Source organism: Cyprinodon tularosa, unplaced genomic scaffold (assembly GCF_016077235.1).
Source record: "Cyprinodon tularosa strain WSP-4 unplaced genomic scaffold, ASM1607723v1 ctg42, whole genome shotgun sequence".
NCBI classification, from domain to species: domain Eukaryota; kingdom Metazoa; phylum Chordata; class Actinopteri; order Cyprinodontiformes; family Cyprinodontidae; genus Cyprinodon; species Cyprinodon tularosa.
In genome coordinates, this window is record NW_024039141.1 from 1,763,298 (window position 1) to 1,789,904 (window position 26,607).

At 38.8% G+C, this 26,607-nt stretch overlaps 1 protein-coding gene across 1 annotated transcript in view; it reads left to right on the forward strand.

The window, feature by feature from the left end:
* The first annotated feature begins 279 nt into the window (after positions 1-279).
* Positions 280-26,607, forward strand: part of nr3c1 (nuclear receptor subfamily 3, group C, member 1 (glucocorticoid receptor)) — a 37,955-nt gene continuing 11,627 nt past the window's right edge. The window contains exons 1-2 of the mRNA XM_038299097.1: positions 280-580; positions 6,453-7,600. Coding sequence (XP_038155025.1) covers positions 6,453-7,600 — 1,148 coding nt within the window. The 5' untranslated portion in view covers positions 280-580. The remainder of the gene's footprint in view (positions 581-6,452; positions 7,601-26,607) is intronic.

The following is a 26,607-nucleotide window of genomic DNA, read 5'->3' on the forward strand; positions in this document are numbered from 1 at the left end:
AGTTATGGTCAATGCTTTTATGTCTGTGTTTATTTTTTTTTATTTCTTCTTAACTATCTTCTTAATTCTTGAATCTATTGCATTTTTTTTCTATTTCTGTCTATTTTTGTTGTTTTGTGTGTTCTTTTTAATTATTATTTAATTATATATCAGTTGTTTTCATTTTTCTTTCTGAACCCTAACGTTGACCTCGTTCTTCCCCCTGCAGTTCCAACATCTTGCCAGTAGGTGGCAGAGCTGCTCCCTGAACGCTGCTCAGAGCTGGGGCTGCCTTGCCTTGATCTCCATTTTGTATGTTTTTCCTAGAGGTTAGCACCTACTTTCCCAACGGCTAGCTGCGCGGCTCAGGCAGTGTGACATTTTTGCATGACTACTCACTGCAAAATCGGAACTGGGAAACTGAAAAGCAGACAGAGCACACCCATATTCACGTGTCCCGCCGTTTGCTGTAGTCATGTAGCGACGATACGACGAGTGGGGAGTAACAGAATCAGTCATCGTGTTGTGAACTGCCACTTTCAACCAAAACAATGTTGACTGATGACCTGTGGACTCTTATTAGCAGCCCGTCATATCAAGGGTAAATATGATAGTTTTTAATATCTTTGTTGCATACGGTTAAATATATCTAACATAACCCAGAAAAGCTAGATGTACACTTTTAGAAATTTTCTGTTAGCTTTTAGCCTCTAGAAATATAGCCACTTTAACTCTTAGCCCTTCTGCAGCTTAGCATGCTAGTCGTTCGCAAAATGCTAAAGGTAGCATTTCTCGGAATTTCTGTGAAATGTATTGATATTGACATTAAGTTAGTGACTGAAACCTCGTCATCAAGGTTTGTTATAATTAGAGTATGATGCATGAAAGTGTATTCTAGAGCGGACGTAGATATTTTGCAACTAACGTCAGCTAGGCTAAGCTAACTGTCAAACGCCATGGGAGGAGGGGGGTGTCTCCGCTGCTCATCCAACCATCCAGCCATGCTGCTGCAAGGGCCACTGAATATGCATGGTGGGATGAGGGTCCAAAAGGATCCAGAGGCCACGGGCCTTGCACCAATGCTTGGTGTGATTCACAGCTCGCTTTTTTTGGAAGTAGTTTGGAGGAAAGCAAAAAAAGGAGATGGCTAACCAGAGCTAACCTTTACACATTAGGCGGGGATTCAGATTTTAAAATAAAACTGTACATTTATGAGATGGAGTCCAGTTCGATCTAAGGGGGTATGAGAAAATTATAAAGGCAATAAATAAATACAGAATATTAAGAAGTACCACTACACGGTAATGTAGAGTGTTTACTACGAGGCTAATGAACTCCAACTAACGGGATATTACTACAATATTACCAAAACGCAATAACTGTAAACCACAAAAACACATTTAATAGAACAGAAAACCAGTTTCAAGCTTCTTAGTTATAAAACAATTAATATAACTATTTGACTAAGAAAATATAATCTATGAATTGAATAAAAATTGAAAATCCAATGGGAAAATAACAAATGCTGCTTTTAGTTTTTTTTTTACTTTTGACTCTTACAACAATTATGGACAATATTAAATTAAAAGTTCAGATTTAACCTGTTTTCCTTTATTGGCTTCAATTAGTCATCAGCAGTTAAATTACTAAACTTAATGTTTTTTTCATGGTAATTGAGAGCATTAAAACTAGAAACGTATGTATATAAAAATATATATGTATAGAAATGTAAATATATATATGTGTATATGTATATACATATGTATGTATATACATATGTATGTACATATATGTGTATATATGCATGTATGTGTATATATGTATGTATGTATATATATGTATATATATTAGTGCTGTCAATCGATTAAATTTTTTTAATCGCGATTAATCGCATCAATGCCTAAGTTAACTCGCGATTAATCGCATTTTAATCGCACATTTTTTTCCTGATTGAAAATCATTTAAATACTCTCGATGACATACAAAAAAATACATACAGGCTAGGTTTGTGCCAATGTTCTTTTTTTTAAATGAGAACAGGTCACAGATACTGATTTATGCCATAGAAACATATGGCAAGAAGATGGGGAGGCATGTAGCAAAAAATAACAAATATGTAGGCAAAAAAAAGGCCCTGAAAACAGGCTGATGTAAAAGACAGTCTTTACAGTTAATACAGTCTTTTGAACAAAGACAAGCATTTTACCCTACTGCTATAAAATGCAGTAGAGTTAACATTAGATGTTAATTAACCAAGATAATAATGAACAATTTTCAATCAATACATCAAAATCAATAGACCGACATCACTAGATGGAGGTAGTCTATGCTCTAGAAAGTTACTTTTCAGACTCTTAACAAAAATGAGAACACACACCCACCCACACACACACACACACGCGCGCGATACTGACCTGTGGCGTACACAGACAGCAAGAGTGCCGTAGCAGATTCCATTTCACCTCAGTAATCTGTTTTCTCAGCGTATTTCAGGTTGCTACTAGTTACCAGACACTCAACTTGTTTGTTGGTGGTGGGGCTTAAAGAAAAGGCACTAGCGTCACCCAGTGTATGAGCGTCTTTTTCCCTTGAGGAGCTCCGCTCTCGAAGCCTATGAGAAATGCATAGACTGGGGGAAAATAGCCCCGCCTTCCCGCAGGCTGCAGCGGGATGTACTTGGAAAATTGTACCATAAAACCACATAGCGTTAATCTCACGTTAAAAAAATTATTGCCGTTAAAATGGCCTCGCGTTAATAACGCGATAATTTTGACAGCACTAATATATATATGCATGTATGTAATACATACATGTATACATATATACATACATACATACATACTATGTATGTATGTGTGTATATATGTATGTATGTATACATATTTATGTATATATATATATATACATATATATATATATATATACATATGTGTGTATGTATGTATGTATGTATATATATGTATGTGTATATATATATGTATGTATATATATATATATATATATATATATATATATATATATATATACACACACACACACACGTGTCAGTTGAATGTAGCTATTCTATTTCCTTTAGTTTAAGAAAATGTCTGATCATCTCAGGGCCCCACTCTGAATGTATGACCTACGAAGAGCTCCCAACTTCTGCAACAGATAAAACATACCAGATCTCCTCTGATACGCATTGCTTAAAGGTCACACCCAAAGACTGGTTAATAAGATCCCTGGCAACCGCTTGAGTGGCTTGAAAACACAGAAATGTGTTTTGTGGTTAACATTTCTGTGCAGATTATCCATAAAAAAAGGTTAAATTCCATTAAGCTTGGATTTGTGGTTTCTTTTTTTTTCTTGCAATTGCCTAAAAAATACATAAACCATAAAATATTAAGAAGTCTTATATCTAGGCAGCTCTTAATTGTTGTCCTACTGTTGTTTTCTAACAGTTCTTTTTTTGTAGTGCTGGATAATTGAATGCATTTGCATTATATGAATAGAAAAAAAGTAGAATTTACAAATTTTCCAAATCACAGATCCTCTAAGTTTTTGGTTTCAGTACATTTGACAAGAATTGGATTAACATTAATTTGCATTAACATTTCCACTCCATCTCTGTAGGTCACAGTAATAAAGTGGACGGCTTAAAGTGAGTTTGCACCACACAGGAATTAGAGACGTTTGTAGTTAGCTTGTAGATCCATGCATTTAAGCTGGAGGTTAGCATTTTTCCATACAACGGTAAAGTCCGTCCATAGAATCTAGAAAGGAGAGCACTCAAAGCTCGAAAAACGATCAAAAGCTTTTACCAGATAATTAAGTTTTTTTATTTAAACATTAAAACAAAATATTCCTCCTGCTCCTTAATAAAAACAAGCATAATTACAGTCTTATTACTTGCATATAACATTTATTTTTGTTATATTGATTTTTATATGCAGACATAAATCTGAAAATAACACCTGTTACATTTATTGATAGTGTTTTTATGGTTTCTTTGTTTAGTGGTACCCATTTGTTGCTGCCCTGGCTCTACAGGTGCTGGTCATAAAATTAGAATATCATGAAAAAGTAGATTGATTTCAGTAATTCCATTTAAAAAGTGAAACTTGTATATTATATTCATACATTACATACAAACTCACATATTTCAGATGTTTATTTTGTTTAATTTTGATGATTACAAATGACAACAAATGAAAATCTCAAATTCATCATATCAGAAAATTAGAATATTGTGAAAAGGTTCAAAATTGATGGCCCCTGGTGCCACACTCTAATCAGCTAATGAACTCAAACCACCTGCAAAAGCCTTTAAATGGTCTTTCAGTCTAGTTCTATAGGCTACACAATCATGGGGAAGACTGCTGACTTGACAGTTGTCCAAAAGACGACCATCGACACCTTGCACAAGGAGGGCAAGACACAAAAGGTCATCGCTAAAGAGGCTGGCTGTTCACAGAGCTCAGTGTCCAAGCACATTAATAGAGAGGCGAAGGGAAGGAAAAGATGTGGTCGAAAAAAGTGTACAAGCAAGAGAGATAACCGCACCCTGGAGAGGATTGTGAAACAAAACCCATTCAAAAATGTGGGGGAGATTCACAAAGAGTGGACTGCAGCTGGAGTGAGTGCTTCAAGAACCACCACACACAGACGTATGAAAGACATGGGTTTCTGCTGTCGCATTCCTTGTGTCAAGCCACTCTTGAACCACAGACAGCGTCAGAAGCGTCTTGCCTGGGCTAAAGAGAAACAGGACTGGACTGCTGGTGAGTGGTCCAAAGTCATGTTCTCTGATGAAAGTAAATTTTGCATTTCCTTTGGAAATCAAGGTCCCAGAGTCTGGAGGAAAAGAAGACAGGCACTTCATCCACGTTGCTTGAAGTCCAGTGTAAAGTTTCCACAGTCAGTGATGGTTTGGGGTGCCATGTCATCTGCTGGTGTTGGTCCATTGTGTTTTCTGAGGTCCAGGGTCAACGCAGCCACATACCAGGAAGTTTTAGAGCACTTCATGCTTCCTGCAGCTGACCAACTTTTTGGAGATGCAGATTTCATTTTCCAACAGGACTTGGCACCTGCACACAGTGCCAAAGCTACCAGTACCTGGTTGAAGGACCATGGTATCCCTGTTCTTAATTGGCCAGCAAACTCTCCTGACCTTAACCCCATAGAAAATCTATGGGGTATTGTGAAGAAGAAGATGCAATACACCAGACCCAACAATTCAGAAGAGCTAAAAGCCACTATTAGAGCAACCTGGGCTATCATACCACCTGAGCAGTGCCACAGACTGATCGACTCCATGCCACGCCGCATTGCTGCAGTAATACAGGCCAAAGGAGGCCCAACTAAATACTGAGTGCTGTACATGCTCATACTTTTCATGTTCATACTTTTCAGTTGGCCAACATTTCTATAAATCCTTTGTTTTTATTGGTCTTCAGTAATATTCTAATTTTCTGATATGATGAATTTGAGATTTTCATTTGTTGTCATTTGTAATCATCAAAATTAAACAAAATAAACATCTGAAATATATGAGTTTGTATGTAATGTATGAATATAATATACAAGTTTCACTTTTTAAATGGAATTACTGAAATCAATCTACTTTTTCATGATATTCTAATTTTATGACCAGCACCTGTAATAGAGCAGCACCAGTATGAACATTTCAGCTTATCTGCTGGGATGCACAGCCTGCAGTTAGCAGCCTGATGAACATACTATGTTCTGCTTCCCAGCTGTAGTTCTAAAACAGGGTCACCTTAAGTTTCTGATGTTGCCTCTTTATTTTTATACCATTACTTCCCTTGTTGAAGGAGGAAATGTTTCCAGAAAAGATGTCTTTCTAAGCGAGGGAGAAATCCAGTTGGCAGAAACAAGTGGGGGAGGGGGGAGCACTGTATTGCTTTATGTTCTGGAGACAGATAATGCATAAAATATTCTTCAGTTCCATTCCATTACACCAAAGTAGCAGTTTGTTAAAGCATTAAGTTGTGACCAATCGGCCATTTATCAGTGACGTTTGAAAAACAAAGATGTTATATATAAACATAGCCTATAAATATGCCACCTTATCTGAACCCTCACAGGCTCCATAGTGGGTTATATAATACAGTCTTATTCGAGGACAGACGTTCAACAATCAAACTGTAGGAACTTGTTTGTTTGTTTCTGGCATGTCCACACGTGTTCTAGTTACCCTTAAATTAGCAGACAGATCATACTTTTGAATCCAACAAGGCTTCTAAGTCTTAGGGAAAAAAATCCTGGCTTTGCTTTGTAATCTTTTTCCTAGTAAGGAAACAGAAGGAGCTTATAGATGTATCTGAAATAAGTTTTTAGTGAGTTTATGCTGGTACTGTTATGTTGCTTGAGTATAGAACAGATCTTTCTTGATGTCAATTGTGAACAAAGAGGACGGGGATGAAATGCAATCTCTTTTTGACAATATCTCTTCTTTTTTAAATCAAAAGATGGATCAAGGCGGAGTGAAGAAGATAGTCTACAGAAGAAATGACCATCTAAGCAAACTGGTCTACACTGAAAGCCCTGAGGAGGGAGGTCTTCTGAAAGTGGCTCCTCACAGTGCCATGTCCATCACCTCTCCTCCTTCTGTCGTTCTTCCATCCAGTCCCTTAATGCAGCCTGGACAGGTGACCAACGGCCTCAGCAACAGCCCGCTCCCAGAGGAGCTGGCCTCAGCTCCCGCCACTATCGGCTCCTTAGTTGAAAACTCAGAAACCAGGGGCCCAACCAAAGATCAGAGGCCTGTGGAGCTGCAGTTGTTTCAAACTCAGACTTCCAATACTTTTGGGCATCAGGTCCTGCCTCAGTTGGATGCCAGCATGGCAGATATTACCCAGTCCTCCATGGATTCACTCATTGGAGGGTCAGATCCCAACTTATTTGCTGTGAAAACTGAGGATTTCTCCATGGATAAAGGCGAGCAGGACCCCAATGATCTGGACCATGCCTTTGACCATATTGGTAAAGATGTGGACATGAACCAGAAACTGTTCAACGAAACCAGTCTGGATCTCCTTCAAGAGTTCGACTTGACCGCATCCCCGTCCGATTTTTATGTTGGGGAGGACGCCTTTTTGTCCACACTGGCGGACGATTCTTTGCTCACGGAAGGAGAAATGAGAGGGATATCCGAGAGGGACATGAAACCCGCAGCCGAGAGCGTCAACACGTCTGGGAGCAAAGTGACAAGCTCACTTGAATCCAGCACCAGTGTGTCCAAGTCTGCCTCTTTAACCCCTACAACCACTTTCCCCGCCGTGGTGAAAAAAGAAAAAGATACCAGCTATATTCAGCTCTGCACGCCGGGCGTGATTAAGCAGGAGAAGACGTCTGTGGGCTATTGTCAAATGGGTGACTCAAACCCCATCTCTATCGGTGGGGTGAGCACCTCAGGGGGGCAGAGCTACCACTTCGGAATCAACGCCAGTAACAACGACGCTCTGCGGGAGAAGGACCAGAAACCAGTGTCTGGCCTGTTCCTCCCAGTAACGACCATCGGTGGAGCCTGGAACAGGAACCAGAATGACAGCTCAGCAGTGCGCAGGGCCAGCGACGTTTTCTCCACATCTCCCTCCTTCTCCTCCAGCTTTGCCAGGTAAATGCTATTTTGGGAAAGTTTTTTCGTTTTGTTTTTGGTAGCAGTGTTGCATAATGCTACACAGTTAAATAAACCTTGAAAACTTTTTTGTAAACCACTTTTTTTCATCCTAAAAGTGCCTTATCTAGGTTTGTTTAGGGAACATAGAAGCTCCTACATCACGAAATTGAACCTATTCGTTTGGCCTATAACCAGGGATTTCAGTTGTTGGCCTAAACCTACCATTAATAACTATCGGGCAGCTTGCCTTCTTACGAAATTAGGAGGATGAAAATCTGCCAGAATAACGTAACCAATTCATCAGAACAGACAGATGCACTTGTTTAAAAAAAAGTCTTCTGTTTGGGATTTGGTTTCAAGTATTTATTTTGGGGAATATTTCAAACAGGATGATTAATACAGTTTTGGTTCGACAGGCTGTCTGCTCAGGTGGTGCTAGTTGTTAACCAACCTTTATTTAAGTATTAAAACCTCGTCTGATAAAGTGGCTGTTCTATTTTTTTCCTGAGCAGAAATGCTTCCAGAATAATGCTGCTGGTTTTACAGATGGTGGTAGAAGTTGTGATGGCACTAGGGCTGAACCAATAAATCGTGATTAATCGATTATTGAAATAATCGTAACCTAAATTAGTTATCGATTAATCGTCAGCTGTAGCATAGAGACTCTAAAATATGCCTTTAGCTGACAGAGAAACCCAATTAGAGCAATAATTCTATAAAAATTGAAAAAAAAATTGTGAAGACTTTACATTTAAGTAAAAAAAAATGTTTTTGTCTGTTAATATGCCTTATCTAGAACTCCTAAAAATGGAAAGGTTTTAGTTTCATCTGGTTTTCTTTTGTAAAAAAAAAAATCTTTAAGAAACCTTTGGCTATTAGATTATATAAAACCCTTCATTGTCCCACAATGAGGAAATGAACTCTCTGCATTTAACCTATCCCCTTGGGGAGCAATGGGCTGCCATTGTGTGGCGCTTGGGGAGCAGTGTGGGGTTAAGGGTCTTGCTCAGGAACCCAGATTTCAGGCTGTAGGGATCGAACCGGTACTTGTTACGGTATGACGCAGACATTTTTGGGTTATGCCCAATATTGAAGCGTGGTCTGCGCTATGTTATTCCACGCCACAACGCAAGAGGGACAATCAGGAACTAGCTGTGGTTCTAGATATGGCCGAGGCGGTGACGAAGTGGGGGCAAGTTTGTCCAACAACAGAGGGACATGAGGGCAAAAAAGAGCGGAGATCCAGGTGAATAAAGGGTGCCAGCGTTCTCGCGCACCTCGCTCTTCTAGCTGGTCCAACTTCACGAGTTGTAATCCACAATGGCGATCATACAAACAAAACAAGCAGATAAGGTACCAAACAGAAAAAATGCATAGAGTACAGCGGATGTAGGTTTGACCAGTCAGAGGCCTCCTGCGGTCACCTACAATTTGGAGGGGGCAGGGACGTCTCTGCGTTCATTGTGACACCTACCCAGATGACCTAGTTTCGAAGTAGAATTCAGCCTTAAGAAGTCACAGCTAACCCAAAAAATCTCTCAGCAGGGTGCAAAATTTGGACTTTAACTTTTCAAAACTTGTCACTGGTAATCAGCCCATTCATCAACTGGACTCTGAGGCTAATATTTCTGAATTTTTGAGTTCATCTTTAGAAGTTAAAACAACAAAGGAGGGATGATTTAAGAGGCATTTATATCTAAATACAGAGTCTTCCCACAATAACTCTTCTGTAAGGCTGGGCCATTGGTTTTTTTTCATTTGCTTTTTTAAAATATAAAAAAAGGTAAATTTTTTTTTATTTTAAAACAGAAAACCCATAGGTAGATACTTCCAATCCAAGTTTTGATGAGAACATTTGAACAAACCAGCCCCGTTTTCACATGCATGATACCAGCTTTTATGGCTGACTTTCTTTTATGCACCAAATTCTTATAGAGAGATGAGCAGCACATGGAATTATTTGCTGCATGCTTTCAGTCAGGTGTCATCATGCTTTATAACCGTTGGCTGCTAATTTGTTGTTTGCTCTGCTTTATTGCTAAGCTTTACATAACCTTTGAGCAATGAAACAGTCTCTGTGTCGCCATTGGTTTGGGCTGTTGGAGATATAGCCTCTGTTGTTTTAGAAAGATGGGGGGGGGGAAAAGACCAGACCATTTCTGAATTAGTCTTTTCCAACAAGATGCATTAACAAAAAAAAGTAATCTGAGTTGAAAATAACCGATTGTTGTCATGCTATTAATACAGGTGCTGGTCATAAAATTAGAATATCATGAAAAAGTAGATTGATTTCAGTAATTCCATTTAAAAAGTGAAACTTGTATATTATATTCATACATTACATACAAACTCATATATTTCAGATGTTTATTTTGTTTAATTTTGATGATTACAAATGACAACAAATGAAAATCTCAAATTCATCATATCAGAAAATTAGAATATTACTGAAGACCAATAAAAACAAAGGATTTATAGAAATGTTGGCCAACTGAAAAGTATGAACATGAAAAGTATGAGCATGTAGAGCACTCAGTATTTAGTTGGGCCTCCTTTGGCCTGTATTACTGCAGCAATGCGGCGTGGCATGGAGTCGATCAGTCTGTGGCACTGCTCAGGTGTTATGATAGCCCAGGTTGCTCTAATAGTGGCTTTTAGCTCTTCTGAATTGTTGGGTCTGGTGTATTGCAACTTCTTCTTCACAATACCCCATAGATTTTCTATGGGGTTAAGGTCAGGAGAGTTTGCTGGCCAATTAAGAACAGGGATACCATGGTCCTTCAACCAGGTACTGGTAGCTTTGGCACTGTGTGCAGGTGCCAAGTCCTGTTGGAAAATGAAATCTGCATCTCCAAAAAGTTGGTCAGCTGCAGGAAGCATGAAGTGCTCTAAAACTTCCTGGTATGTGGCTGCGTTGACCCTGGACCTCAGAAAACACAATGGACCAACACCAGCAGAGGACATGGCACCCCAAACCATCACTGACTGTGGAAACTTTACACTGGACTTCAAGCAACGCGGATGAAGTGCCTCTCTTCTTTTCCTCCAGACTCTGGGACTTTGATTTCCAAAGGAAATGCAAAATTTACTTTCATCAGAGAACATGACTTTGGACCACTCACCAGCAGTCCAGTCCTGTTTCTCTTTAGCCCAGGCAAGACGCTTCTGACGCTGTCTGTGGTTCAAGAGTGGCTTGACACAAGGAATGCGACAGCAGAAACCCATGTCTTTCATACGTCTGTGTGTGGTGGTTCTTGAAGCACTCACTCCAGCTGCAGTCCACTCTTTGTGAATCTCCCCCACATTTTTGAATGGGTTTTGTTTCACAATCCTCTCCAGGGTGCGGTTATCTCTCTTGCTTGTACACTTTTTTCGACCACATCTTTTCCTTCCCTTCGCCTCTCTATTAATGTGCTTGGACACTGAGCTCTGTGAACAGCCAGCCTCTTTAGCGATGACCTTTTGTGTCTTGCCCTCCTTGTGCAAGGTGTCGATGGTCGTCTTTTGGACAACTGTCAAGTCAGCAGTCTTCCCCATGATTGTGTAGCCTATAGAACTAGACTGAAAGACCATTTAAAGGCTTTTGCAGGTGGTTTGAGTTCATTAGCTGATTAGAGTGTGGCACCAGGGGCCATCAATTTTGAACCTTTTCACAATATTCTAATTTTCTGATATGATGAATTTGAGATTTTCATTTGTTGTCATTTGTAATCATCAAAATTAAACAAAATAAACATCTGAAATATATGAGTTTGTATGTAATGTATGAATATAATATACAAGTTTCACTTTTTAAATGGAATTACTGAAATCAATCTACTTTTTCATGATATTCTAATTTTATGACCAGCACCTGTAGTTTAGCTCAGACAGGCTGTTATCTGGTTTCATACAGTTAGTGAGGCAGAATAACCGGTCTTACAGTGTGTTTATAAGTGGTTGGCTTAGTTTCGAGACAAGACGTTGAAATTCAAACAGCTCATTATTACATAAAGTTGATGTAAAATAGAGATTATATTTAAATTTAATAACTTCTGGGTAAAAAAAAAATGGAGAAAAGGTCTGCTGAGCCCATCAAGTAAAAAAATGGCTTGAAAATTCATTAAATGTCCCGTAGCAAAAGGATTATTTCATATCTTTAGCGATTTATTTTCAACAAGATAAGCGACCTGATTTTGGCAGAGAAGTTCTGGAATGAACTAGTGACTGTAGTCCTATCTACATGACCCTGATTACTCAGATCCAGTCAGCAAAGCGCTGTGATTAAAAATACCAGTTTGCAGTAATGACAACTTTCAGTGTTGATGTCATTACTGAGGGAAGAAGAGAAACATTTAGTGGGTGTTCAAAATGAAACAAAGGAAACAAAAAGAAGGAATTTTAATGTCAGAGCTTATCGGTTGTTCACTCAGGCTGCAGACAAAATGTGTGCTCCCAAATACGTCATCCAAGCAATACTCTGATTAATTTATACTCAATGATATTGAGATAATTACAGTTCATTGTATTGAGCAGCTTTTACATTCTTATTATAGTTCTTAAAGGTACATACTTACCTCATTTTACTTTTTCCAGTATTCTAAAAAAATTCAAGTGTAAATGAAAAAGAAGAAAAGTACCTGTATGACCTGGATTTAGATTATCAGCCAATATCTGATACTGATCCAATTGAACTGTTGAATGGAGGAACCATATATTATGTGATTGAAGGATTTAGCCTTGTTAAAAAAAGGTAACTAATTAACACAACTATTAATGTACTCTATATTATTTATTAAAACATACAAAGCAAAAAGAAAGAAATAACAATTCCATGTTAAGAGCATTGGATTGGATTTCAGATATCAAATCACAGATGTACGATCCAGCTAATTGGTCAATATCGGAGACGATATCTGATCAAGTATCAGATCAGTGCATCTCAAATTTATACACAGTAGCTCTCTCTTGTTGCATGCAAAGTATTTTTTTTTTTTTTTTTACAGATTTTTATGTCTTTCTGGTGTATAAGTTGTTGTTTTTGTGTAAACTTTGGTTTTGCTCATTCAGTTTTTTAATAAAGCCCTTAGTGTAGATTTCCAATAACAATGGAGGTAGGACAAGGAAGCAGCTAACTCCAAGCCATCATTTTCCATTCAAGTTTGGAAACAATGAAAACATTTCCAAATCATGTGAAAAGAAAAAATAAAACGGTAAAAGAAAAAAAAAAAAAGAAAAAAAAGTGATTCCAGCGGAAATGAGACTGGAATAGCGCTGGGAGTATAGTATGAGGATTGGTGTTACTAAAGCTGCCGAGGCATTCAGATATGGCTGCAGAGTTGATGGACATGAGTAGACATCCTTATTAATGCTTCGATAATAGTGATAACAATGCCATATTGGTTGGTCCTCACCACGGCAAGCTGCAGCTTTAACACAAGGGTTTAAAGACGGTTGAGCTCTATTTAGTTGTCGCCATTCAGCTTTGTTGGACATCAACAGTATTGCCAGCACATGGCATCTGTTTCTATCAGCTCATCGCACCCTTGCTTGAACTCTATTTAGTCTCAAAAAAGACTATTAAAACACCATCAGGATGGATACCTGGATATATTAAAGATGTCCTGATTCAGCTTTTTCATTTCTGATATGATACCGATATTGCAGTTTTGACCCAATACGATATCACATTGAATCATACATACTTCTATCATTTAATTTGTAGTCTGGCACATTAGAAAAGGCTAGATCAAGTGATATTTCTCAAACCGAGAAAAAGACTTAACAACGTCAAGTATGAGAACAACTAGTTAATTTATTATTCACTACAGAGTTTCATAAACTTTCAACAAAAGCAGATAGAAGCAAAGTGTTTCTATGAGTTTTCTAATATGGGATATTTTAGAGGCCGGCCGATATATTGTAATATTCATTTGTTGACTGATTTGGGATATTAATATTGTATTGTGACATCTCCAGAGTATATAACCTTATTTTATCTTGATCAAAGGGTTTTTGGTCTTTTTTGTATAGGCATATAATGTGACTATATACCGTTGAATAGAAGCTAAAGTAATAGAAGGAATACACTTCGAAAAACAAGAGATAAGAAAAGAGAATTCAATTCTGGTCTATTCCACACATTGTAGAAACCATTGAACAAATGCTTTTTAAACTGAATAGGATGAATTAAGAAATTACCCAGAGGCTTTTGACAAGTAGGGAAATTTCATTTTGGAACATTTGTTGAATGTTAGCTTGTTGGTTTTATTGGTTTGTTATTGTAGTTGTAGCTCGATGCAAGCTGAAGTAATTATTACAGAGAAAAGAACCGACTTAAATATTTCAGATAATGAACCTACTGAACTTGCTTGGGGAGAGGTGTGTGGCCTTACAGGCAATTAGAGGAAGGATGAGCTGTTTTAAAGGGGGAGTCCTACTTTGATCTGAGAGACTGGTTTTGCAGGAGTCGAAATGGTCATCTGCTGTTTATGGTGTCCCCATGTTCTACTACTGTCTTCTTATTTCCCTTTTTTTTTTTATTACTAAATCAGTCTCTGTTTGCAAAAGATTTTTCTTTTAGTTTTTCCTACACATACCATCCAGGTGTATCTTCCCAAAAAGTAGACCCAATGGCAGCACTTGGTTTAACAAGCAGAACGAACAAATTTTGACCTTTGAAGGTCACTCATGCATGTCCTGTAAGATTAAAATTCTTTGGATTTATTGAACGATGAAAGCAGCCCGTTGTTCCTCTACTTGCTTTACGTTCAAATTTCTGCTGCAGCTTCTTTCCATAGTTGCTGTTCAAACCCCCCCCCCCCCCACCCAACCCCCACCCTGAGCCTTTTATAGCTTTATTAGTTCGCTGCCCTTTAAAGTGTTAGAGGCCAGACTATGAAGGAGGCAGCATGTGGAAGCAACCAGCTTTCGCGTTTGTGACTTTCTCACATTCACGCCTGTCCGGTTTGGTATCTGGCAGGGAGTGATCAACTTTAAGTTTGCACACCAAAGGGCCTGGCATTAACAGTGTAGGCTGGTTAGGTTATTCTTGGCTCCACCTTCACCACCCGGCGACATCTGCACGAAAGCGAGTGGACCGGGAACAGATGGGTTAGAGATACAAGATCCAGCTCATCGTCTCTTTACATGCAGCTCAGTTTACCCTGTCTTTGTGTTCTGAGTAGGTGTGTGTTTGTGTTTAAGCTTAGGATTATGTCTGTGTGAGTGGTGTGAGGCAGAATTATTTTCGGTGGGCGTGTGGCTGTTTGCCTGGTGTAAGTTTGGCATTTATGTGTAATGAGATGTTTTTTTTTCTTTTATATCAAGGCTTGAAGACTGGAAGAGTTTGCTGGTCAGGCACTGCACAGCTGACCTGGTGTAACCTTAAATTCTGTCCCCTTTCCCTGCAAAACAGTGATTCCCATTTGGCAGGAGGCGCATGCACTTCTAATGACATTATTTGCCAGTTTCTTTTTTTTATCTGATCCAGCTTTAAAAGCATAACTTTCAGAGCTCTTATTTACACAAAATAAAGACTGATTAGCTGGGAGAAATGTTAGCTTCGTTACTATTTTGGTGGCATACACACCCTCATCGTGGGATAACTGGTTTGACCATGTGAGGTGACCTGATTGAGTCTTAGCTGCTGTGAAAAGAAATACCTGTGATGAGACATGAAAACCTGAAGAAGTCGAGCTTTTCTGGAAGATTCCTGCTCTTTATTAGGCCTGTGTTTGCTAACCGTTGTTTGTGAGAAGGCATTTCCTCCTCGGCCCCTGCAGACCTGTTTCGAATATTTATTAAAGAGGCAAAACGCTGTGGGATATTTGGTCTGTAAATGTAGGTTTGATGAGCACAAGAGGTATTAAGGAATTCTTGTGGGCTGTTTTTTTTTTTTTTTTAACAATTATGTGTTTCTTAGTAAACTATAATAAAGGCTGCTTTCTGCACATGTAAACAAAAGCAGACCTTTGTTGTCTCTCTGTGTGTCTTATAACAGCGGCATCCTAAAGGTTCTGCTCCACTGTTACAATTCAAGGGTTTTGAGCCTTAAAAATATTCAAACCATGAAGATTCATATCCAACTCTTAATGTGGCATATCCTGTAAGATTCAGCTAGAAAACAAAAACATCCTTTAGGGGAGAAATAAAAAAGAACCTATTCATTAATTCCTCATACTAACACTTTTGTTAAAGAAGAAGACACTAAGGCAGATGAATACCGTTTGGCAACATTTTTTCCTTGCAATGTCATTCTGAGTTAGATATCGTTAAGATGTGTTGTTTGATTAATAGTCTGTACTATTATTAGTGCAAATAGTTTAGCAGTAACTCATTTATTGGACTTTGTCGTGGGAGAAAAGTATTCAACTATTCATCATAGTTAAATAAATGGAGATCGATGGATTTCACTCAGTCGGCACATTTATTACTACAACTTGAAGAGTATAATTTTAGCTTCTGGAGGTCCCATGTTACATTCATTGTGTAAAATCTGAGAAATAAAGGCAGAAATAAAGTTCAGCTGTTCCCATCAGATTTACTAATTTACATTCTTAAGTATAAACTATTGTTTGCCGAGTTGAGATTAAATCAATTAACAATTATACCACTCAGAAAAATAAAATTTGTTATGTAGAGCCAATTCACAAGACCATGTAGTCAGAATGGTAATAGGTTTTCTTACTAAGGAAACCCATCTTATTTCGTTGAGTTATTAACTTTTTAGGATTCGCTCCTCCTGGATGACCATCTGGTGACAGTAGATATTTGTTTACATTGTATTTTTGACTCTTCAGTAATCTCTCACACTGAGCATGCATGCAGCGACAATGAAGAGGAAAAACTCCCTTTTAACAGGAAAAAAAACCCTCCAGCATAACCAGGCTTGGGGTGAGTTGTAACCTGCCCAGCCAACTGGGGGTACAAGGAAAGAAAAGCAGATATACAAAAGAAACATGGAAGCACTGATTTATAAATACGTTTTGGGTTAGAAAAGGTAACCATAAACTCGCTCCATAGTACAGAAACAGTGAGCTAGATGAGCTCTGAGCCAGTTTTCATATCAAAAGGGATGAAGGAGAGCACATTCAGTCACAGTAAAGCTGAGCCCATAGATATGTCTTGGAAGAAACAGGACAAGGCCCTGAAACACAGGCCTTACTCTATTATCTATAACTAAAGGTGTTGATGGCAAAGGCTCAGCAGATATTTCTCTCCAGTGTGGTGTTGCAGCCAAACAGGAACAGACCAGCTAAAGCTGCTATGGCAAGAAAAAGCAGATAGACCATAAAGTTAGGGGTTGAACTTACAAATAGAACAGAATGGGAGAATAGAAATACAATGAATTAGAGTGATGAAAAATGATCCCCATGTCCTCCAGAAGACTAAGCCTATAGCAGGATAGCTGTATATATCGCTCATGATAAACTGAGCCACTCGAACTTAAAGCTTTATCAAAAAGGACAGTTTCAATTCAGTTCAAAAACACTATCAATTCCAAATTCCTTGTTTGTTTTTCGAGAAATTGTAGGGGTAGATAGCTGTAGGAAGGATCTTCTTTTAAACCTAGTCTTAAAAGTAGGTGTAATGTTATCTGCTTCACAAACTAAAACTGGTATGAATGTAAAAGAATTGCACAGCATCAGTTGTAAGATATGTTGTGAGAATTAAGTGACAAAACTAGAACTTTTTGTATGTAAAAATTGGAGATGGCAGTAGGGCAGGAAGTCTAAAATATTTGTTGTGGATCTCAAGAACTGGTTTCGCACAAAGGAGAAAATCTCCTGCTATATTTTAATCTAGACTGAGATGTAAGGTGGAAAAACTAAGGCCCTTTTTGTTCAAAGACAAAATCTAGACCTGCCTCGGTTCTCCCAGAACATTTTTGGGAAACTGGGTCAGAATCAGGCTACCAAACTAGACTTTCAGAATGAATAGGTCCAGATATCAGTCAGTTTTTGTGTCTGCAAACAAGCCGTAGATGAAGAGGGATTTTATGCTTTCAGCATAACTGGGAGTCTAAACATGAGCTCATGTCAACAATAGTTTGACGTCATGGGAAGAAAATAGAAGTTTTGGAACAGATTAGCCAAATCCAGAAGTAAGTCTGACAGAAAAAGTCTCCTAAAGTTGGCTGTGGATGGAGGAAGAAGCTGAAATGGAATCATGAGGAGGAGCTTCTACCTAGAAAAAGTTTAAATCATCCAAGTTTATTCACCTAATTTTTAAATAAAAAGAAACAACTGGAATTTTACTAGGCGTGTGTTCATTTTAGAGAGCCACTGTATATTCCTGTGTGCACACTTGTGGCTAACCTCCAGCACAGGGTCGTCCATTCAGCTTGGATTTCCACCATCAGCTCAGTTTTTAGGGCCAATACCACTAAATATTTAAGTGGAACTGAACAGCTTAATAAATAGCTAATTGAGCAGAGAACAGCTGGGTTAATGATCTTTCTGTCATGGCGAAGATGACACAGACTGTCAGGACGTGATGAGTCATTATTCTCAACTGATGGTGGAGTTAAAGCAACTGATCCAGTTTGCTCGTAAATTCAGTGATTTATTTTGTTGTTTTTTTCCTGCTGTTTCACCGCTGCAGTCAGGAGACCAGTTTCTGTATTACTGCTACTTGAATAGACATCGTCTGAATATGTTTGGTTACCGATCCGCTGCAATTCACAGGAGTTTTCGCTTGACAATGCTTGTCGCCTCAGGTTTTTTACACAATAAAATCCAGTTAATAAAGCACATCCCCCAGCCACCTGAACCAACTCGAGACTCATCCACTATTGTCTAGGTTATATTATGTATTCTAACAGCCTAGAGCAGTCTGAATAGATAAACAACACCTACTGCATCTACTTTAGAATAACAAACACGTAGAGAAATCCCACCTGAACAGGTTTGGGTGAAGTTCTGTGGCTAAAGCTTCATATGCTTTTGTTGAGCTTTAGGGCCTCTTGAAACTAAGAAACGCATCTGTTTTTGCTGAACTACTTTACTAACTAGGTATTTTGGTATTTCGGTTCATTTAATTGGGATGTAATCGTATCAAGGTCAATTATGATCCACTAAGGACTGTAGTTGCTCCTTTAGTGGCGGAACAAATGGATGTTGAGCTGTAATTTCAGATTTTAATTACTTGGTTTAATCAGTATCCTGTAAAAATTGACTCTAAACAGAGATGCTTTAAAACCCACTTTAACATCAGGGATCATCATAACATCAATCAAACACGAAACACGAGCCAAACACGACTGTGTTCTTCTACACTGAGTAGAATTTTAAAAAGGCTTTAGTATTTAGGCTTTACTATTTAAATAGAAAAAGAGGATCATTATCTGGCCTTGAATACCGAAACAAACGTCATCCATCATTGAGTTTAGTGATGTCATAGCGAGTGCCAGAATAACCAAGTCGAAAGTATCTGATTTTCAGCAGTTTTCAACATTTTTATTCATGTGTGATCAAAAACAGAAGAAAAAATGTGATTTAACTGACATTTATTTTAGTGCAGCAAACATATAGTCAGATTTTTCCCTGGTTTTAAAAAAAGGGATCAAATTATTTTAGATCCAAAACAAATTTTTCAAAGTTTCTTTTATGAAAGGCAAACATCTGGGTTTGTTTTTTTTTTTTTTTTTGGTTTGAATAATTAAAAACACTTGTTATATCAAAAGTGTACTTTCAAATACACTTTTACTGTATATTAATACTAAATGATAGGCAAAATAATCTCCCAGAACATTACTTCTTTATTTTCAACAAAATCACTGATTTCTAATTTACCTGGTTTTTATTAAGCCTTAAATGCACCATGAGGGTTTTTATGATACCCCGTATTGCAGGGTCCTGGGTGGAGTTTATTCCTGCTCTTGTGACTCTTGTTACTGATTCCATAGAATAACACCGGCTCCTGTATTGATACGACCAAATGAGGAAAAAAAGCAGACACAGGAAATGAAATACATTACTTTAGCTAAATTAATTTCATTTTTTTTCTCCACTTGAAGTAATTGAGGTTATTTGTCTCATTTGTAGTTGCTCTTCCCTTAAAGTGCATCAGTAAGTAATTCAGATTCAAAACATTTGTACTAATTTAATTAATTCAGGGCATAAACCAGTTTTGGTTGGAACCCAAATGTTTTTAAACTAACCTTTCAACCATTGAAAAGTTTTCTCTTCACCAGATCGCTTTATCCTGGCTTGACGTTACAGCAACTCTCAGAACCTCACTGATATTTTCAGTCTGAGACAAAAACACATTCATTGATTTGTACTGTAGCTTCTGTAAATAATTAATCTGTTTGTTTTTTTCTGATTTAAAAGAATACTGCTTTAAACCAATGTGCTTCAACTACAGCCCTGTGGCCATAAAAGAAAGTTAGTGTTGTTGGAGCAGCAGATAGTGCTGAAATGCCTGACAGACAGTAATGAAAAAAGGGGGGAGAACAGCAACTCAGAACCTGCTGCCATCTGGAATGGGGCTGACTGAAGAGGTGCCTGAACAAGTCAGAGATCTCACTGTGGTGGGAGAACTACAGGCTGTTTCTCATATAGGAAAACTGATAGAGCTCTGAAAGCCGACTGACTCACTGTGGAAGAACCATTCAAAGGGAAAACAAAACTATGAAAGTGGACTACAGCCAGACTAAGGGCTGGAATCCAACCGTCTGTTAGTGACTCCTGATTTACCACAAATTCTGTTTAAACGTTAAAATGTTAGTCTTCTTAATTAAATGAATTAAAATACAGTTATTGTTGTTGTATTTAAAGGCTGTATAATCGGTGGCCCTCAGGCTCTTGTTGGCTGCTGTGGTGTTTGCAGGGACTTGAATATTCGCGCTTCATAAAGGCGAAGTTCAGAAAAAGCAGAGCCGGTAATTATCCAGTAATTATTACCTCCCTGAATGACGTGGAAATGTACCAAATCTGTCAATGAAGCTGCTTGGATGTGTTGCCCAGTCAGATTGAGCTGTTTATGGTGTGTAGGATATTTTTAGCTAGCTGTACGTATTTTTGTAAAGCCTATGTCGAGTGTCAGGGTGTTTGTGGGTTTCAGCGTTGGCCATCTGCTGACAAACTGATCACTGGTCAGAGGAGCGCCATGTGCCACACCCCTCCCTTCTCTCTCTCTCGCTCTCTCGCTTTTTCTCTAAACTCCCTCCTCGCTCGGTTTTACTGGTGCAAGAGCCAAGTTCACAACTGAATCAGCTCCACTCAGCTGGTTTGATTTTTCCATAGTCCTAAAACATCCCCTAAGCCACATCAATACATGCCCAGTATACACAGCTATAGGTTAGCATCTATCCGTTTACATTTTCAGTGTTGTCCAACATTTCAGGCTACTAACCTAAAATTCAAAGCTATATTGTATATTTTTTTATGCAATCTTTTTTTTTATGTGTTTTTACTAAATTGGCACTTAAAAACAATTCATCCCCTCAAACATGATGGTACATGGCATGGTTACAATAAGCTTCAGGTAAATGAGGACAACCAGCTAATGGCCGATCAATACTACTAATCCAGCTAGTCATCAGTCAGGCAAACATAAACATTTCACTGGCTCTGAGTGTTTATATTGTCTCCTGTGAAGTTGGACTCCCCCTCCAGCCTCTGACATAAGCCAACTCTGTTAGTAAAGCAAAATTAAAAACACAGGAGCTCTGTGAGGGTCTTTCTGCGTCTGTCCATCTTTACTCCCTGCAACCGTTTTGTTGGGTTTTTTTTTTTCGTCAGCAGAAACACTGAGCTGCTGTAAATCACCTTCATGCTCCGGCCTATGTGTGTGTGTGTGTGTCTGTGTTGGAGGGACACACACTTGTTGGCTTTGTGCTTTCCTGTGTAGGTGTACAAGCATGAGCGTGTCATTAGGGCTGCTGATGGCTGGAGCGTCGGCATGAAGCTCTGGCTCTTCTGACCTACTTTTCTTCCCGCCTCTCCACATCTGGCGTCAAATGAATGCAGCGGATGAAATGCCAGCCATTCCAGTTGCTTTCACACTATTGCTGCATTCCCCTGCAGCCGTTGCTTTGATTTTTTTTTTTCTGATGTAACATAAGCAGGCCTAGGGAAATTTGCTTTGTTAAAGTTTGGAGGATGCGGGAAAACCGCCTTTGTTTCTGTCATGTCCAGTCAGCAGAGTGAAAACTTTGGAAGTGGGGGAGCTAAGGACAATACAGAAGCAGCAGCAGCCTCCAATTCATTTCACAGAGCAGGAAGCAGACTCCCACCTACACCGTTACTGACGGCTCCCTTTAGGAAAACTAATATGGAAACTCGGATCCTTTGGGGTTGTTTTCTTTGCGCTCCGCCAGGTTTGGTTTCCTCCTGTGGTTTTGAAGCCAGAGCAATAGTTACTGCTGTAGGCTACAGGGCAAAACATGGATGTAAACACAGCAGAGCTTCAGAGATTTTAATATTTTTTTCTATATTATTTATCATATTAATATAATAAACGGTTGGTTCACTTTTATCCCACTTGTGATTTACATTTTTAAATGTCACATTTAACCTGCTTTTAAGGTGGTTCTGTTTGAGATTATTATTGATTTTGTTGTATCAAATAGTCAAAGAAGAAAAGAAAAGCTAAATTAAGAAGTAATTGGTTTTCCCCCAATTTTTTTTAAGAGCAACATAAGTACAAGAAGTAGATTTTATCCAGTCAATTAATCCCTTTCAGTCTGCCGATGGCTTCTCATCAGCAGTGCTGTGTCTAGCTTTCTATAAAGAGGGATGGGTGCAGCCGTTAGCCTGTTCTGAAATCTCCTCAGAGTCTCACTGCAGACCCAACAATCAAACCCTACTTGAGCTAAAAAGTTGGATCTTTAGTTTGCTTCCACTGTAAATGCAGCCTGAACCATCAGAGCAAACGGTTTCTCATTGCAGACATTAAGACCTCTTGTTGGATCACTAATTTCTCTGACATTCACCAGTTTAAACAATAAAGCGATTTGGAAATGATCCCTTTCATGAATAAAAACCTCTATGAATCAACCTCCTTAATAGACCAATCACAGCAGGTTTGACCTCCTCACCTAACTCTGGATTATGTTGACACATATGACAAGGATGCAGCCATGATCATAAATAATTTAGCTTACAAATATATTAATTCTTAGAGAGCATTAAAACAACATAAATGGAAACACGGGTTGTTTGGAGACAGTGGCACAGTGTCACATGTAGCCCTCCTAACAGCCTCTGTAATTAACCAACACAGCAACCGTAAAGTGTTTGACATCATGGGAGAGTCACAAAGGGTACTCTGTATCTACCTCTATCTGCTGGCAATTGGAGATCCTTGCATGCAAAGTTTTTAATGTCGCATTTCTAAAGCATTTGTAAGCAGACATGGCGGATTTTTATTATTATTTTAGAGCGGAGAACAGTCAGACTGTCTCCTCTCTGCCTCCCTAAAGCTGTGTTGTTCCTCTACGGATGAGAATGATTCAGAGCGTGCAGACCAGTTCCTCCCTTACTATTCTGGTTGGTCTGACCTCGGGTAAGAAAAACTTCCTTATGTTGGTCCCCTGCCTTCCTCTGCACGCTCATCAAGGTTGATGAACAGATGTTTTTTGCTAACCTTTGGCGTTAAAATCTTTATAGTTTAAAGCTTAAATTTAAGAGTCCTAAAAGTATAGAGGAGATTTAATATGCAGGTGTAATAAATTAAAGTGTGAAGCAGCAAGCAAACCACACATGGATTTCTAAATAATTTTCTAAATGTGATTAGGGTGATTGTGTTTAGGGCTCATTATTATAATTCCCTAAAATCTAATCCTCCGCAATCGATTAAAAAAGAAAATCTCACACGTTAAAAAATATAGGATAAAATGTGGAACGATCGCATACCTGCTAAGATATGGTCGTCCAACAAACAGGAAGGCCATGAACACACCATATCCATTATCAAACATGGTGGTGGCAGCATAATGCTGAGGGAAAGTTGTTTTTTTTACCAGTTGGAGAGAGATGAAGGAAAACCTGGTTCTTTAACCGAAGCTACTATCTGAGGGTTTATTTGAGTCTGGGCTCTTATGTTGTGAAACATTTGCTACATTTTTATTTATTAAAATGGGGAAACTTAAGGAGAGAGAAAGAGAGATGTTCCCAGAAAGACTTAAGAACCATCACAGAAGGTTGTCCCGCAGATTATTTTCTCAGAAGTGCAGATGCACTCCATACTTTTCAGTTTGATACTTGTTAAACCCTTTCGTACCCTTTCAGTTATCTACTACTTTGCATCCATTTATAACAAAAACTCATAATAATAAAACACAGGAAAGAGCGACGTCAATGAACGAACGTGAGGCAGTGAGTGTTAATTTCCTAATGAGGTTTGTGGCTGAAAGTGGATTATAAACCGGTAAGCAGGGCACTGGGACGCTGTCGTTGGTGGAGCTTTTTCTGCAGGCTGATTGATCTCACTTCAGAGCTGCCGCAGTCACATTTCTCTGCAGTGCTCTTGTCAAAGCCGAGGCCCATCTCAGGGCTGTAATCTTCTGACCGACAGTAAACTCTCAGGGAATGCAAGAGCTTCCTGTTGACAGCGAGCTTTTACTCATACAGATGGTTTCTGAAAGAGGAAATTTGGTCTGGCTGCGATGCTGTGCAGCATTTGAGCGGTTTTGTCTCTGACAGTCACCAAAGACAGATTTGTAGTTCTGACTGACGGTAGAGTTGGATGTAAGCTGCTTAATTTGAGGTTTGAGTACGGACTGGCTACTTCATTTAATGCGCACCTCTTGTTGATGGGGGCGTGTTGTGAGTGAGGTAATAGGATCTGACACAACAGCCTAAGCCCTGCAGCAAAGTAGACACTAGGTGGACAAACTGGTTACCCCTTTATTTGCCTCTACCATCATTGTCTTCAATGCTTTAAAACGGATCACTGATCAGAAGAGCCGGAGTTAGTCGACTGATCAGATGCCTAATGGAGGCCAAATGATTTATTTCAGTTGCATGCAAAGATAAAGTCTTAGTCTGAGCTACCGCTTTGTTATAGCTGACTAAACAGAGGTGGGTTTGTGCCAGGCTGTGCTTTCAGCCTCCAATCTGTGACTCTCCCCCCGCACACAGATGTTGATCTGTCTGATGCCGCGTTCACCGTCAGGACAGACATGCAACAGCTTGCTGCTCCTAATCTGTCTCTTTATGCCAAGAAGTGCAGCAAGTCAGGGTGAAAGTGGTTGAAGAATTGACTTCAAGAAGCTAGACTAGTTCATTCAGCCTTACCCACCAAACAGCGAAAGTTCTTTATATTCTTGGTGCCACCAACCTTTTCTATAGCTTTCTTTGTTGGAATACTCTGTAAGCCTGTTTGTTTTCTTTTATTTTCTGATTTTGTTTCACTTTACGTTTTCATTTCATTCACACTTGGATAAACCACAGTATTATAAAAGGCAACACTTAGGTCTTTTTTGTTTACAAATTACATTTATTGAGGTTATATCTGTGCAACAAATTATTCATCTGAAATGTTCTGATTCTATTTATATAATTTCAACAACTCTATGGCAGAATATCCTTTAATTAAATTGATCCACATGTGTGAAGAAGAGAGCTTTATATTTTACTTTTAGCACCAATTTATTCTGACTTGAATTTGAGAAAATATCTATAGATTAGGGTGATTGCAGGGGGGCCTTTTAGCCTTTTGTCAAAGAACTAGTCAAGATATGCAGAAAGCTTCCCAGTGGTCTGATTTCTGTGATTTGATTATGGCTAAGGGTTTCACTGTAAAAACGATCTACAAATAAGTAAAAATTTCATAAATTAAGTGTATTTACCCTTGATTTGAATAGGTAAATGAGATAGATTGCCAATGGAATCAGTATTTTTACTCTTAAAATAAGATAATTATATAATATTCACTTGAAATAAGACAATGTTATTGTGTTTTCTTATTTTAAATTTAAATTGTCTTGTTCCATTGGCAAGATGTCTCTTTTATCTCCTCAATTCAAGAATAAATGCACTTATTTTAAGAAAAAATTTTGATTTTTTGCAGTCTGAATATTTCTCAACATGCAAGTTTTATGGTAAGATTAATTTCCTAAATGCATTGCTTTAATCTCGGGAGAGATGCCTGTCTCAATCCTTATCAGAAACATCTTTGACGAAAATAGTTTAACATCAGCTGAACCTTTAATTACAGCTGATGTTCCGCCATTGTTCAGACAGACAATCCTGTGTGTTTTTCTTATGACGGCAATTGATATTTTGTAAACACAGCTTTATCTCTTACCTGTAGAGGATTATCCGACTCAACCCAAAGGGCTACAAATTCCTCTGTAAGCTTGCTCCTGCTTGAATAGAAAGTCTTTTTTAACTGCAGGCTAACTTTAACTTATGCCCTGTGTTTTCATACAATCTTAGTTCATTCGAATTGTTAAATATTACCTATTTACCTATATATTAGGGATGGAACGGTTTATGAAAACCGGTTGAACCAGTTCGGTTCAACTGTCTCGGTTCGGTTCGCGTGTGTTGCGTTCGGTTCATGTGCTGCTCTTTTTTTTCTCAGGCAAAGCGTTTACACTCCAGAGCAGAAGGTGGCGGTACTGCGACCAAAGCCAACCACCAGTAGTAAACAAGAAGAAGAAGCGAAGCAGCGTAGCCGGGTGTAGCAGGAAAAAAAATCAGTTGTTGTGGAGAATTGTGTGGGTATGGCGAGTGGGAAAGAACAGGAGTTGGAAGACGCGCCAGCAGCACTTTATAGGTCTGCTGTATGGGACCACTTTGCATTTAGAGTGACCTACAATGACGGTGGAAAGAAAGTTGTGGATAAAAGTGCAACAGTGTGCAAACATTTTGCAACACGTTTTGTTTATGCTAACAGCAACATGACCAACATGTCAGGCTAACCCCGAAATCCCACATACTCCGTCAGCGCTCCGCCCCGCTGCGCTCCGGACTGGCTGCGCAAAGCAAAGCCTACAGCCTCCGCTGTGGCTCCCGTCCGCTCTGCTCTGAGGTCCTTGGAGATCGTAGAGAGCATGCGCAAGATGATTA